This window comes from Rhineura floridana, chromosome 6 (assembly GCF_030035675.1).
Source record: "Rhineura floridana isolate rRhiFlo1 chromosome 6, rRhiFlo1.hap2, whole genome shotgun sequence".
NCBI lineage: Eukaryota > Metazoa > Chordata > Lepidosauria > Squamata > Rhineuridae > Rhineura > Rhineura floridana.
This window is the reverse complement of record NC_084485.1, coordinates 147,240,776-147,255,436: the sequence shown is the minus strand read 5'-3', so window position 1 is coordinate 147,255,436 and position 14,661 is coordinate 147,240,776. Positions and strand designations below refer to the sequence as shown.

At 42.1% G+C, this 14,661-nt stretch overlaps 1 protein-coding gene across 1 annotated transcript; it reads right to left on the bottom strand.

Annotated features, from left to right (window-relative positions):
• Positions 1-8,460: 8,460 nt before the first annotated feature.
• PDC (phosducin) lies at positions 8,461-13,962 on the bottom strand. The gene is made up of 3 exons (XM_061630574.1): positions 13,899-13,962; positions 13,143-13,306; positions 8,461-9,074 (listed from the first exon to the last, which is right to left on the bottom strand). The coding sequence occupies exons 1-3, from the start codon at positions 13,960-13,962 to the stop codon at positions 8,547-8,549; spliced, it is 756 nt and encodes a 251-aa protein (XP_061486558.1). The 3' UTR covers positions 8,461-8,546.
• Between the last annotated feature and the right edge of the window lie 699 nt (positions 13,963-14,661).

Below are 14,661 nucleotides of genomic sequence, written 5' to 3'. Positions count from 1 at the left end.
CTTTAAAGAGAGAACGGACTAACAGGCAAGCACCCTTCTTTCTATTATTTTTTTTACTTGGTTTAAATTGTTACAGCAAAAGGAGATTTGTCAGATTGATCGGCTTTGGACAAATTCTGGGTGAGCTATAACTCTTCTCTGTTATTCACGAAATTAACAGCTTATCTCTGTTTCTGTCGCAAAAAGCTGTCCTGGAAGTGCATTCTAAAGATAATAAACAGAAGAGGGATTTCTATTCCTGATTTCTATTCCGAGGAATATTATATTGTCTGGGACTATTCTCTTTTTGGTCTATTTTATTTTGACGAATCTGCTTCTTCACGACGCCACTAACTGTTTTGATGCTGGGAACTAAATTTGTTTTGCATTCTTGAACATAGAGAGATAAGGCAGGTTGCTCTGTTTATACTGTGATGTCATCAAGCCTGGAATATTAACCCAATTGTTGCTGAAATAAGAAGTGGTTCTTCTTTATTTTTGTTTTGCTTTGTTTTCGTGGTTTTAAAAATGGCAATCAAGAAAGTGGCTGAGAATCTGGAAGTAACTATGTTTCAGAAAATAATGGATGAGATTGAGATAACGAAACAAACCCTGCGACAGGGTAGTAAGGAGCTGAAAATTGAACTGAGCAAAATGACGCAGGAGCTTAAAGAAATAGGGGATCCTGTGAGAGAGGAGAATGAGATCAGAGATGAGAAAAGAAAAAATAAAGGGAAGATACAAGCCCTGGAGATTGGAACAAATGTGGAATTGGAAAAAGATCTGGAGTTTATGGATTTTAGAAATAAAATCTACTGTTTGGAATTTAATGTTATCTCTGAAGAAATTAATGAAGATATTAGAGATAAAGTTATCAATGGCTTGGATAATCTTCTGGACTGGAATGATGTGATGGAGCTTGATATAGAGAAAATCTATGGAATTAACTGCAGCCATGTGACAATGGAAAAACTCTTAAGAGATGAGCCAGTGCATTTTGTAAAAAAGAAGAACACAGATATGACTTTACAACAGTATTTCAGCAACTTATTCAGAATGGATGGCAAGAAAATATTTGGGATAGAGGAAATTCCCATCAGACTCTTATTATATGACTATGGCTACAACAGCAAGATTATTATGGAATACTGATAATGGAAGATTGGACACTGAAATTACTGGACTTAACAGGACTATTGAAGATGGAAGATGGAATTAATAGGGATAATGGAATAATGGCTATTGAAATTATTGGACCTAACAGATTCTGATGAGATGGATTAATCGAAATGTTTATTTGGACTATGGTTATGACAATAAGATTATTATAATTATTAATGAGATGGATTAATTGACATGTTTATTTGGAGAAAAATTGATAGATATATTTCTTAAAGAATTGAAACCTCTCTTTGACTTTTTGTGGAAAGAATAAAGTAATGTTTATGAGATTTGATGATTAATTAAGATAACTACTGGAGGAAAGTGATTTTATAATATGATTTAAGAGACAGGATTGTTATATATTGTAGACCTATAACTGATTTGATCTGTGACAAATGGGAAGTCAACATTTTATTTTTTTTTGTTTAATCATTTTTGTTTTGTTTTTTGTCTTTGAATGTTTTATGATTTTGTTTTCTATGTTTTATGAAAATTTGAATAAAAATTATTGTAAAAAAAAAAAGGAAAACAGAACAAGATCTGTCACATTCTGGGTGGTCACAAGGTGGAACATGACAAGTGATGGAACTGAAATAAATTCACTAATAGGCAAAAAACCTTGCGGTTTAAGAACATACCTATAGCCCACAGATATTTCTCTCAAACCTTAAAAAGCAGGGAAATTGGGCAGCTGTAGCGAGTGCAATCTGCTCAGTTGGGGAGGCCCCCCCCAGAACCGGTGACGGGGGCACAGGACACATAGAGAGATTAGAGGGCAGAGGAAGCCCCATTGTGCAGGTGGAAGTCCCTGCACTAATGGGACAATATTGTTGAATATAACTCTGATGAGGTGTGCAAAGGCAAATTGGGGAGGTTGCTGAGTGGGTGAAATTGCCTGTTTTCCAGATGTCACCATCTATTAAAGGCTGCCCCTATTTGGCATTCAACAGATCCTTGTAGTGTAACCTTGTACATGTAATCCAGATGGTTAAAGGAATAGTAAAAAGGCGGGTTTTTCCATTTTTTCAGTACAGTACATGCTTATAGATGAAAAGGGGATTTTAGACTACATTACTGATGGTGCCCAGCAATCTAGGATGATATTTTATCTACATTAAGTAAGAGCAGCACAATAGTGTGATAGGTTTCTGAGGCTGAAACGGAAGATATAAGAAAACAATATACTGAAGAATTTTTTATTTTGTTGTGCTGCTCAGTTTATGATAAAATGAGGCAATTAATTTGGTTAGAACAGCAGAAAAACCAAACTCTTCAGACCTTCACATGCAAAATGCAAAGGACTGAGGCTGCAGCTGGCAGAGATGGGGGTATTGGGTGTGTGGCCTCCCTCCTTCCTCTGAGAACACATGGAGGGAATACCTGAACACATGGGCACAGTCCTTTCTAGATGTGCTTCATTGTGGGGGAGCAGGGATATACAGAATCTTACATGCAGGGATTTATAATAATGTCTTTAAATCCTTCTTAACTTTCCTGCAGAAATCCTGATTCATGCTTTGATCAAAGCTTTAATGTTGATCGGCTGCTACCTTGGAGAGTGGTAATATGTGGACATTTGGTTGGCGCCATGTGGGTGCTGCCTCCTGACCATTTTTAGTTTTCCCTGAGAAGTCATGCTTAAGCATGCTTGGCCTGCCATCTCAGTTCTTTTTTTTTTTGTATAACCAGGTATACTTGGATCTCCTGAAACTGCTTTTTTTTTTTTAGGGAAGGGTGGGATGGGCTTAAGTGATCTTTGTGTTTCATACCTCTTAACTTCCAAACCAGAGTCCCGCATCAATATAGCCCTTAACAGACACAGTTAACAACGCCAATCTAATCCTGCTCGCTGGGTGGTGTCTATAAAGTGTCTGTATGGGATTTTGTTTCTGTAGAGGTTCAGATGTACTCCTTGTATATGGGGTATGTTCTGGGACTCAAGTTCATACTGGTCCCCTTCTCATTAATACTCCAGGTATTGATCCTAACAAACCTCATAACTTGACTATTTCCATTTAACATATGGGAAACTGAGGCCAGGAGATAGTCAATCTAATAGTTCCATGTTTGATCTGGGAGATGAAGAACTCAGTAGATAATAATCTAAAGTGCAGAGCATTGTTCCATCAAAAAGGCAACAAATGGTGGTAATATCAATATCCATGATCAATGCTAAATGAATTAATGGCCAAAATGCCTATATCCTAACAGTTCAGTCACCTTTATCAACTCCAATACTGGTTGAAGGTCTGCAGCAGCAACAGCAGCAAATTACTACATTTTATTTCTAGTAGAACTAGCCTTCCAAAATGTTATGCTCATGCGTTATGACTAGCATAATGTATGGAAAACTTGCAGAATATTACTGCTTGCCTCTTGGTTAATACTGAGATGTGTGAACATATTGAACTAGTGCTGCAGTGAGCTGAGCCCAATGTTTTTAGCCTGTGATCTGCATGCACAAACCATCTCTTCTTATGCTGTTCACATTCAACATGCCTGACCTGAATGCTACACAACATCAGATGCAAGAAGCAGACTCTTTATTGTGACTACCAGACTTTCTTGCGAATACCCTGAGGCTGTGAGGTTACCTCTTTGGTGAAGTCCAGAGCTTCTCTTCTGTTTCTGCTTTCTATGTGGCATGTAAAATTTACCTAATGCAGAAAGTGGCTGCTATTTATTAGGTAGTTTATTGACAGTGTGTTTAATAGCCACTTGGAGTACTGGAAGAATGAGATATGCAAGTGGTGCATTTTTGAGATTACAGAACTGTGAGCCATAGTTTAAATTATGATCTGGAATTGATTCTATTAATTGGAGAGGACTTTGTTGTTTCTGCAGACAGAGAGATGAAAATGTCAGATGAAAGACCAGCCCTATCAGGCTCTTCCTGTCCCTCAGCTGTCATCTAGAAGCAGCCTTTTTCCTTCAGGCTACAGCAGAAAGCCTTTTTGAGCATACTCCCCACACAGATAAAAATTGTGTTGAGGGGGACAATGGGGACTAGCTGCTTCCAGGATCACTGCCAGATTTCAGTGGACCTTCAGCATAATGTTGCCAGAGCCCCTGGCCAGTACCATCCTGGACCTCTGCTGGGCACTACTGCAACCCTTTGCCCCCCCAGTACTGTTGCAGAAGGTGCAACCATCGCCAGCCATACTACTCCTCTCCCCGAGTCCAGTCATGTCTCCCTGATGGGTGCACAGCAGCGGCCCTTTGGAATTCTCTCCCCTTAAATATTAGACAGGCACTGTCTCCTTTGTCTTTTCAGTGCCTATCTACTTGAAAACCTTCCTCTTTCAACGGGCCTTTCAACAAGACGTCTTTATCCCAGTCTGCATCAGTATTGGAATTATTTTAAAGATGTTTTGTAAGTGTTTTGTTTTAAATATATATTTTAGGATGCTTTTATTGTTTTATCACTTGTTGTTTGCCACCTTAGGCTCCTTTTGAGATATAAATGTGAACAAGAAGATTTAAACTGATGCTTGGCTGATCCATGATGACTGCCTGCCTTCTTAGATTGCCCAAAATGCAACGATCAACACTGACATTCAGTATCGCATTTTGGGCAATGTAGATGACAGCCAGCCACTGCCAACCAAGAATTGGCTTGCCTCTCTTTTCAAAGCACTGCCACCAGTCAGGGAAATGTCCAAAGGGACAGGAGACACAAGTGACAGGTAGCAGTAGCACCAGCAGCATCAAGGGCCTGATGGAGGCAATGAGGGTGGCAGCAGCAATGCTAAACAGGAGCACTGGTGGGGGTGGCAATGGGCCCTTCTGAGCCCTGGGGCTGGCAGCAGGTGCCTCATTGTGCTGACCCCTGATGCCAGCCCTCCCGACTTGGCACCCCTGCACCCCTGCAAGCTCCACATGAGGGCAGTCATGTATGTAATGGGGAGCTGCATATAGGCATCTCCCTGTGGTATACAGCTTGGAACCCTCATTGTGCAGGAGGAGTCTATGCAGAGGAAATCAGGCTTCCTTCTACAGATGTGCCCCCAAATGCGGGGACGGGTTCAACAGGTGGGGTCCTGATTCATTCATTCATTCACTGGCGATCACTCATGGCTGAGTAAGATTGTCTTCCAGGGTAAGGTCTTTAACAGTAATTTGTAAGTGACTGTGGAGGCCAATTCTCGATCCACACAGCCTCCCACAGTGAGGACATAGGTTTCCAGATGGAAGATGGTCACGATGAGGATTTGTTTGACGTGCCTTCCGCTTAGCTCGTTTGTCCCTTTCGCCCTGTACTCGTGCTTCTTCAAAGTCCATAGCACCTTTGATAATGGCCGACCTCCAATTGGGACACTCATGGGCCAAGGCTTCCCAGTTCTCTATGCTTATGTTACATTTTTTTAGATTCGCTTTGAGAGCATCTTTAAACCTCTTTTGCTGTCCACCCATATTCCGTTTTCCATCCTTAAATTGGGAGTAAAGTAGCTGCTTTGGAAGATGGTGATCAGGCATTTGAACAACATGGCCGGTCCAGCGAAGTTGATGTTGGAGGATCATTGTTTCAACACTGATGGTCTTTGCTTCTTCCAATACGCTAACATTAGTCCGCCTATCTTCCCAAGCAATTTGCAAGTAATTTGCAAGTAATTGAGTAATCTCCCCCTCAACACAATTGTTAAACGCATGAAGGGAACACCCAAGCAGGTCTAGAGGGAGAGATGGGACTTAGGATGCACTCTATTGGTTCTGCTGTTGGCACCTCATTTCACTGAGTAGTTTCCATTCAGGTTGATTATCTTAAGAATGTTGTTGCTTTAAGAACTGTTGCCAGAACTTGCTAGCTTTTTTCTCTTCCTTCAACATCCTTTTTTTCTTTTGAGTTTTGGAGTGCCCTTCAGAAGTTGTTGGGCTCCAGCTCCCAAACTTCCTGACCTCTGGACACCTTGGCTGGGAATGATGGGAGCTGGAGTCCAACAACATATTGAGGGGATCATGTTGGCTAAATATAATGGGGTGGGGTTTCTAATTCTGACCAGTTTTCAATAAGTCATTTGTCATCTTGTTGACACACTATGGTATGAACTGGTGTTCTGTTACATCTGTTAAATCACAACAATATTTTGACTGCCCACAATAGCTCTTAAATAAATGCAACAAGCCTATTGTTTGCTTGTTCTTCAACAACGAAATGTTAAATCCTCCTGATGTGTTGTTTTAATAAGATATCCCCCCCTTTAAAAGGTGCTTTTTAGTATCCTTTATTAATTACGTAACCACAAAATATAAAGGGTCAATAATTTACACTGGTGAGCAAACACATTTTAATATAGCATGCAACATTACCCAATCATATTTAATAAAGAAATGTGTTAAAATATATTTGTAATTCTTTTTACCTTTTGTAGCAAACACCTGTTATAATTTCACAATTCTTAAAAGGTGAGCTAAAATATATTAGTTTTGTATGGTGTGCAAATATGATCTATTTGATTAGCAGTATTACATTATAATTTCCAACCAGCTCTAGCTCAATATGCAGTTCATATGGCTCTTCAGGCAAACTTTTCCTATTTAGAGTATTATCATGTGTGTGTGGGGGGGGTTGTATAGAGAATTGCTTTTAACTTATTTTATAGTTTTATTGTGGTTCAACTGGAAGTTACTTCAGGAACTTTGACTATAAATGGCATAAAATTATTTAAACAAACAAAACATTTAGACAAAGGACCAGTTTGGACATAGTTTCCCCCCCCCCAATTATTTTAGACTTTGGAAAATTAGACTTTGGAAAATTTGAATGCTCAGCTGGAGATATCTTGAAGCTTAATTTTCAGAGTCACCTGCCTATTATGTCTAGCAGAGTCCTGTCTCAATGTTTTTAGCTATCTTTCAGTTGTATGCTATTTAATGGTTGCAGTGCTTATGTTCTCTTGCTCTTTTGTGCATAATAGAGTGCCAATGCCTTTAGTTTGGAAGAATGTTTTTACAATCCCCCATGTGTTGGCACTCATCTGATGCAATTCATTATTATTCCCATTTTACAGATCTATTTCTGAAACTAGCAAGATAGGTCTATTTCAAATTTCCTTATCTCCAACTGCCAGTCTGCTGAATGTCTACATAAGTTGAATTTAGTGCCGCCCTGGATTTAAGACCAATTTTTACAATATCTTATATGAAAATTATGAATTAGTTAGATGAATAACTGAAATACCCGAAAATGCATCTCCACTTTACATTATTATGCCAACGTCATTCATTCACAAGAATGGACACTTAGATCAATGGAAGTAAACCAAGGGCATCCAGAGTTAGGCAGCAAGTGTCCATGTCCTGTTCTGATCCATAGCTAGTTGAGACTAAGTTGCCATAAATATGCAGTGATCACCAGGTAAGTCTTCCTCGTCCCTGCTGAATGCCTCACATCTCTAAAACAGCTCATTTAATCAAAACTTTCTCACTACTCTCCAGTTTGCTGATTGTTAGGGCATATCCAGCAGCTTTGCCCAAGTGCCTCTGTAGGCTTAGTCTGAGCCACTTCCATGTCCACTGGACCAGCTGCTCATTGTGAGACTTAAGCAATTCTGTCTTCTATACCCTCTCCCCCCACCATCCTGAAGATCATCATAACTACACAATCAAGAGCCAATCCACATTGCTCTCTGACAGCCTTCCACTCTGCAAATCTTCATTCTGCTGAAGGGAGTTCTACATCTGTTGACATTATATTCACTTTCTAAGAAGCTCTTCCTGTCCTAACCTGTTTGTTTTTCTCGAAATGAAAATAAAAGGAAAAACAAAACAAGAGATAGAACTGAGTCCTGAAGATTTAAAGGTTATAGTTGGAAACTCCTTGTAAAAATCAAGCTAAGCCCTGTGTGTGCATACATATACCTCTTATTAATTTTACAACTGTCTGCACTTTTCCTATAAGCAATTATGAATGGCAGCATCTGACGCCTCTGAAGCTGGAGATCGTGAGCAGGAAATGTTCTGCTTGTGGCCTTTACGAAGGGATCTGTTTGGCCACTGTGAGAACAGAATGCTATTCTGGGCTCCTACTGGGAGGAAGGGTGGGATATAAATCTAATGCATAAATAAATAAATACACAAATAAATAAATATTCTAGATGGGCCTTTAGTTCAATTGAGCAGGCCTTTTCTTATCTTCTTATTATGTATGTTATTTAGGCTGCAATCCCATATACATTTACCCAGGAGGAAATTCTATTGAACAATATGGCTTACTTCTGAGTAAACATTTATAGGATTGCATTGTCAGTTTCACACACTGCCAGTTAAATATGCATTCTGCTTGCATTCAGTGCATAAGGGCATATAACATCTGCTTAATGAACATGAGTCCAGCTGAGATCCAATTGCAATATGTACTGTCTGAAGAAGCATAGGAAATGCTGAAGTATTAGATTTCTTGTCAGCTATTCAACCTCTTGCTCATTCAAGCTGCCATTCTCATGTGCTGGAATCTCCTTCTCTGGTAGTAACCCATACTCATTTAGGAATGCCTCCACATCCACAGCAAAAAACTCTTCATTGAACTGTTCAGTTACACTAATGAAATTGCTTACAAGCTCCCCACCTTTGTACACAAGAAGTGTTGGGAGCACATCAGTGGAGAAACGGTCTTCAGCCCCGGTGTTTGCAGCCTTGATCTTGCAGAATTTCACTGTGGAGTATTCAGCAGCAAGACAAGTCAAGCTGCTGTTGAGTGCCTCACAGCCCTTGATGCCATCTTCATAGATGTGGACAATGACTGTGGTGGTTTTCCATTCCTTCTCAACAGCTTCCAGGAACTGTTCCCGGTTCTGCAGCTCTGAAAGATAACCATATTTAGGCCCAAAGCTTAGCCGCTGGTGCATGTCCTGCATACAGCGTTTGCGGTATTTCTGTAGACAGCTTTCATCTTCTTTCTCCTCATTAATTAGCTCATACTCCTGCACGCTCATCTGAAAACATGTGCAAGAATAAGTTGATTATTACCGAATATAGTGGATCAGTCAACAAGCACAACTGAAAGACTTCATGCAACCTCATGAAACATCGGGATTTTTTTAAAACTAAAGGATAAGAGAGGAGCATTTGGACTCCATGTCTTGAACCTTTAATGATATTTTCTTCAATGTGTATCTGTGATCGTCCAAATTTTTCTGAATGAATCAGACTATCTAGATCCTTTTCAATCAGGTAATGGGACAGAGACTGCCTTGGTCACCCTGCTTGATGACCTATGCCAGGCATCAGACAGGGGGAGTGCATCCCTGTTGGTGCTGCTGGACGTCTTGATGGCCTTTGATACCATCGCCCATGGTATTCTTCTGCGCCGTCTAGCTGGGATGGGATTGGGAGGCACTGTTTTACGGTGGCTCCGGTCCTGCCTCATGGGCAGGACCCAGAAAGTGGTGCTGGAAGACTACTGCTCAACCCCCTGGCCATTGGCCTATGGGGTACCCCAGGGTTCCATTCTGTCTCCCATGCTCTTTAACATTTATATGAAACTGCTGGGAGAGGTCATCAGGAGAATTGAATTACAATGTTGTCAATATGCTGATGACACTCAACTCTGTCTCTCCCTACTGCCTGATTGCAGGGAGGGAGTGTTCATCCTAAACTGGTGCCTGGAGGCTGTGAAGGGCTGGATGTGGGCTAACAAACTGACACTTAATCCAGACAAGATGGAAGTGTTGCTGGTCAAGGGGAAAACTGCACCAGGGATAGGGTTGCACTCCCCTTGAAGGAGCAGGTCCTCAGTTTGGGAGTCCTCTTGGATCCTGCCCTGCTGCTTGAACATCAGGTGACTGCGGTAGCCAGGAGTGCTTTTGGCCAACTCAAACTGGTTTACCAGCTGCACCCATTCCTGGAAGCAGTTGACTTGGCCACAGTGACACATGCATTGGTGACATTGAGGCTTGATTACTATAACACACTCTATGTGGGGCTGCCTTTGAAAATGGTTTGGAAATTACAATTGGTTCAAAATGCAGCAGCCAGAATGTTAACTGGAGCACGGTGCAAGGGAGCATATCACCCCTGTGCTTTATCGACTCCACTGGCTCCCAATTTGTTTCTGGGCCCAATTCAAAGTACTGGTTCTGACCTTTAAAGCCCTAAACGGCCTTGGACCAATATACCTGAGGGACCGCTTATCCCTATATGTACCTGCCCGGGATTTAAGATCATCTGCCTCTGGTCTCCTCTGCATACTTGGAATGAAAGATGTTAGACTGACAGGCACGCAAGAGAGAGCCTTTTCAGCTGTGGCCCCCAAGCTCCACTTACTTGGGAGTAAGCCCCATTGAATTCAATAGGAATTACGTCTAAGTAGCCTTGGTTAGGAATGTGCTGTAAATAAGCACATCAATAAAGAAAGCAGGGCAGGCAAATAAATACAGAAGCCTTAGGATACACAGATGGATTAATTGTCACAGTTTATGACTGTGGAGAGAAATGTTTGAAACCCTTGTCTTGTGGGAGTATGAATGCCCTTGAAGAAGCAGATTGTTTTCTCTTGAGTGATATTAATGTCTATATAACACACAAGTTGCTCTGTTTGCTCTAGTAGCGAGAACTGATTAGAAAAAGAAACTAGATCAGATTGCTGGAAACTGCTGTGGAGAGACAGTGATCTAATCTGAATTAAGATTTGCTTCTTATGTATCCCTGCTATGGTGCAGGGTTTGGGATTTTAAACATTTGCACTGCTGTTTTGATCTACTGCAGTATGCATTTGTCATGGTCTTTGCCTAAAACAATAAATTGGATTAAATTGGATAGATGAAGATGTCAGCGTGAGCCGGCTTTTTTTCAGCACAGTTTCGTTTTGTGAATGCTTTGACCTATGTCTAAATTGTTACTCACTGTGATGTTCCTGTAGGTTAAGCATCTGTAAATATGGTAAGTGCAGGTCTATTAGGTGATGTATGGTAATTGACTGAGAGAGAAAGGGGGAGTACATGGATGATGATTGGCTGAGTGGCTGGCTGGCTGAAGGTATAAATGGAGGTTTGTGAGTGACGAGGGGAGAGAAGTTGTTGAGTGGGTTGGAGTGAGGTCATTTGGTGAGGGTTGGTTGGCAGAGTTCTGAGGGAAGTTTGGATTGTATTTGGCTGATATTTAAAGAGTATATATATGAACAGAAACATAAAGAGTGACCATACATGAAACCATACGCTTGTGAAACATTCCTAAAGTAATCTTGTTATTTCCTGTTGTTAGTAAATAAATACTTATTTGGTTTACCAAAGGCCTGATCCTTGGCTGGGGGAATATACAGACCAGAAGGGGAGGGCAAGGTAATTACCAAGGCTGAACAGAAACTGTATCTAATGGTGGCAGCGGTGAAGGGAGATATTGTAACAAGTCAAGTATCCAGAGCAACCCAGAGTTGTATGCTTTATATATAAAGATACAAGGGGGTTGGGAACAGTATAGGCACACAGTCACAAAGTAACAAGCTATAGAGAGGCTTAGGCAAAGTCTCTGGGAGTATTGGTTACAGGAAGTGACTGGTGGTGCTGCCTAGCAGTGGGATCTAGTGAGATCTGTGCTAGAGTGGAGTGAGAAACCATATAAAGGACGGTCCTGACTGGTGGTGTCCCTGGTGGTGCCCAGTGAAAGGCAGTAGCCACAAGCAGGTGGGAACCTGACAGGGAGAACCAGGGAAGGACGTCACACTCACCAAGTCACCATAAAGGAAAAACAATCACAGATTAGTTACACCAGGACATATATTTATTTAGTCATTTATTTGTTCGTTAAAACATTTCTATACCATCTTCTATATCAAGCTTGAGGCAGTTTCAACACGGTAATGCTGTAACATTATAGGGTTGTTACCTTTTAGTATTTGACTTGATATTTATGTTCCTCCTCAGGGTCTCCAGGGCTAGGAGGGTGAAAAGCCAAAGAGGGAAAGGTATTTTTCACAGGGGCCATTCCCTACCTGATGCTAGGCGAATACAGACAACCACTTCCATGTGCGCAACAAAACTGGATGAGGGTCCCAAGGCTGTACAGGCTAACTTCAGCCCTCGTTGTGCCCAGCAGCAGCAGGTGTCGCCATGGCCTCCCACTGTCCATGCATTTGGAATGCATGAGAAGTGGCTCTAAATACATACTGACCCGCAACACAAGGGGATATACCAAAAGGGCCAAGATCCTCTCTTCCATGGAGGATCTTTATAATGGTTTGGCACGCACATGGAGTCTCTTCTCATGCACACTGAACATGCGGATGGTAGCAGCATGGCTGCTGTCATGAGTCCCTAGAACAGTCTTGGAGCAGTGAGGACGAAGAGGAGCAGACAGACTGGAACTTGGGGGGGGTAGTGACTTGCATTCAGAGGGGGTTGAGGTTGAAGGCTTCAGTGCTGCTGATAGTAACAGCTCCCGTCGCGTAGCTCCTATTACAACAGATGAGGCGCTGCGCAATCAGGAAGCTGCCTCTTCACCTTCCCTTCACCACACTTCCTCAGTCACCCTGCTGCTGCCGCCATGCACCTCTTCTCCTGAGGACCACCACCTTGCTGAAGTGGCTCTGCCATCCTCATCTCAGACATGCAGGCTACTGTGCTGGCAGGGTCAAAGGGTTCCCACTGGCCCACTGAGGGAGAGTGCTCATGTGAGTGCACGCTGCCATCTGTGACATCTTCCTCACACTAGAATGAGCCTGCCCACACTTAAGGGTTGAAAGGAGGCATGTCTAATTGCTACGACAATGTCTTAGCACTGTGTAGTCGTGCCTAGTTATGCCCTGTAGAGATGATGAATCCTGTGTAACCGTTAAGCTGGTTCATGCAGCGCTCTGAACTGAAGTTTTCCATTAAACCTATTAAAGAAAAGCATGTCCACATCTGACTTCGATGGGTTTGGGAAGGACAGCTGCTCAGTGCATTAAAGGCAGGAGGTGGGGCTAGCCTGCAACATCCCCATCCTCATGTATCCCATGAACATGTGGAGAGGTTTTCTGATCTCCCCAATGAATCACTCGAATCCTGTATCTCCCTGCCCCTTCATACCTTGCGACTGAATCGTTCTCTGGAGTCTTTAACGTCTCTACTATGAGGGCGATGGGGTGAAGACATTTGTCTGATGAGAATCTCTTTCTTGCTTAGAGGAAGGGCATCTCTGTCTTTACCTTCTAATTTAAACTTTCTCCAGTCATTGATCACCCCTTTAGGTCCTAGGAGAAGAAAAGGTTGTTACTTCATGTTCTTTGTTTGCCAAGTCTCTTGATGCTCAGGGCAGAGACTCAAGGGGTGGAGCCTACTGAAAGCAACAGTTCAAAGTACACAGCAATCAATATTTTATGCTGAAAAAGCAACACCCAGTATAAAAAACTGCATTTAGAAATACATTAAATATAGGTCGTAACATACACAGTCATATACAGCATAAAGGTAAAGGTAAAGGTGTCCCCGCACTTGTAGTGCGAGTCGTTTCCGACTCTTAGGGTGACGTCTTGCAACGTTTACTAGGCAGACCGTATATATGGGGTGGGATTGCCAGTTCCTTCCCCGGCCTTTCTTTACCCCCCAGCATACGCCGGGTACTCATTTTACCGACCAAGGATGGATGGAAGGCTGAGTGGACCTAGACCCCTTTTACCGGAGATTCGACTTCCTCCTTCCGTTGGAATCGAACTGCGGCCGTGACCAGAGCTTCGGCTGCATTACCGCCGCTTACCACTCTGCACCACAGAGGGTCTACTGCTACTGCTACTGTAGCTATGCATTATTAAGCAAGGGGTACATAACAGACTATGGCTTTCTTACCTGTACGTGTAGACTCTGGTGCTTCAAAATCATCTTCCAAACTGAGCCCTGTTTGCTCTTCCATTGCTGTGACTGGACTGGCAGACACTAGCAGGATCAAAGAAGAAAATGACAAATACATAGACAGATGAGCTGCAGGCTTCTAGAGTCCACTAATACAGCTTGTTAGCTAATTCTGCCCTTAAGCTTATGCAATTATAATGAATACAGGTTATATCCAGTGTCAGTTTGGTTCCTACTGGGGTCTGCTAGGCCTGCATATGGCAGTTATGGTAGGTGAATGTGCAGAATACAGCAGCCATGATGAATCAAAACGGGTAACACTTGTGCTTAGTCTGTGTCATTTCTGAGTGCAAACTGCTTGGATTTCTGAAAGCATTGTCACTGCTGCCAACCAGAAAAATGTGAAACTTTAGCAATCTGATAGGGCGTTTAAGTACACAGCTGGGTGAAGACAAAACAAAAGAGCAAGCATAACATATTTGTTTGCCAGGACAGTGTTGAACTGAGTCAAAGTTGCCTGCATGGAAAATGACTGATGCAGGGGTCTCAGTTGCTCCTCTTTGTCCCCTGCCCAGATGGATTATAGTCTATGTATGATTATGTCCGCCCACACTCACTGCAATTAATGTAAATTCATTGGATAATTCCTACCTCCTGATCCAGTTTGCTCATTGGTATAAAAACTGTATTTGAATTTTGAGTTAGTTAGATCTTCTTGGGGTGAAGGTGGGGAAGTGTCTGTGGATTACCTTTTCTTTTT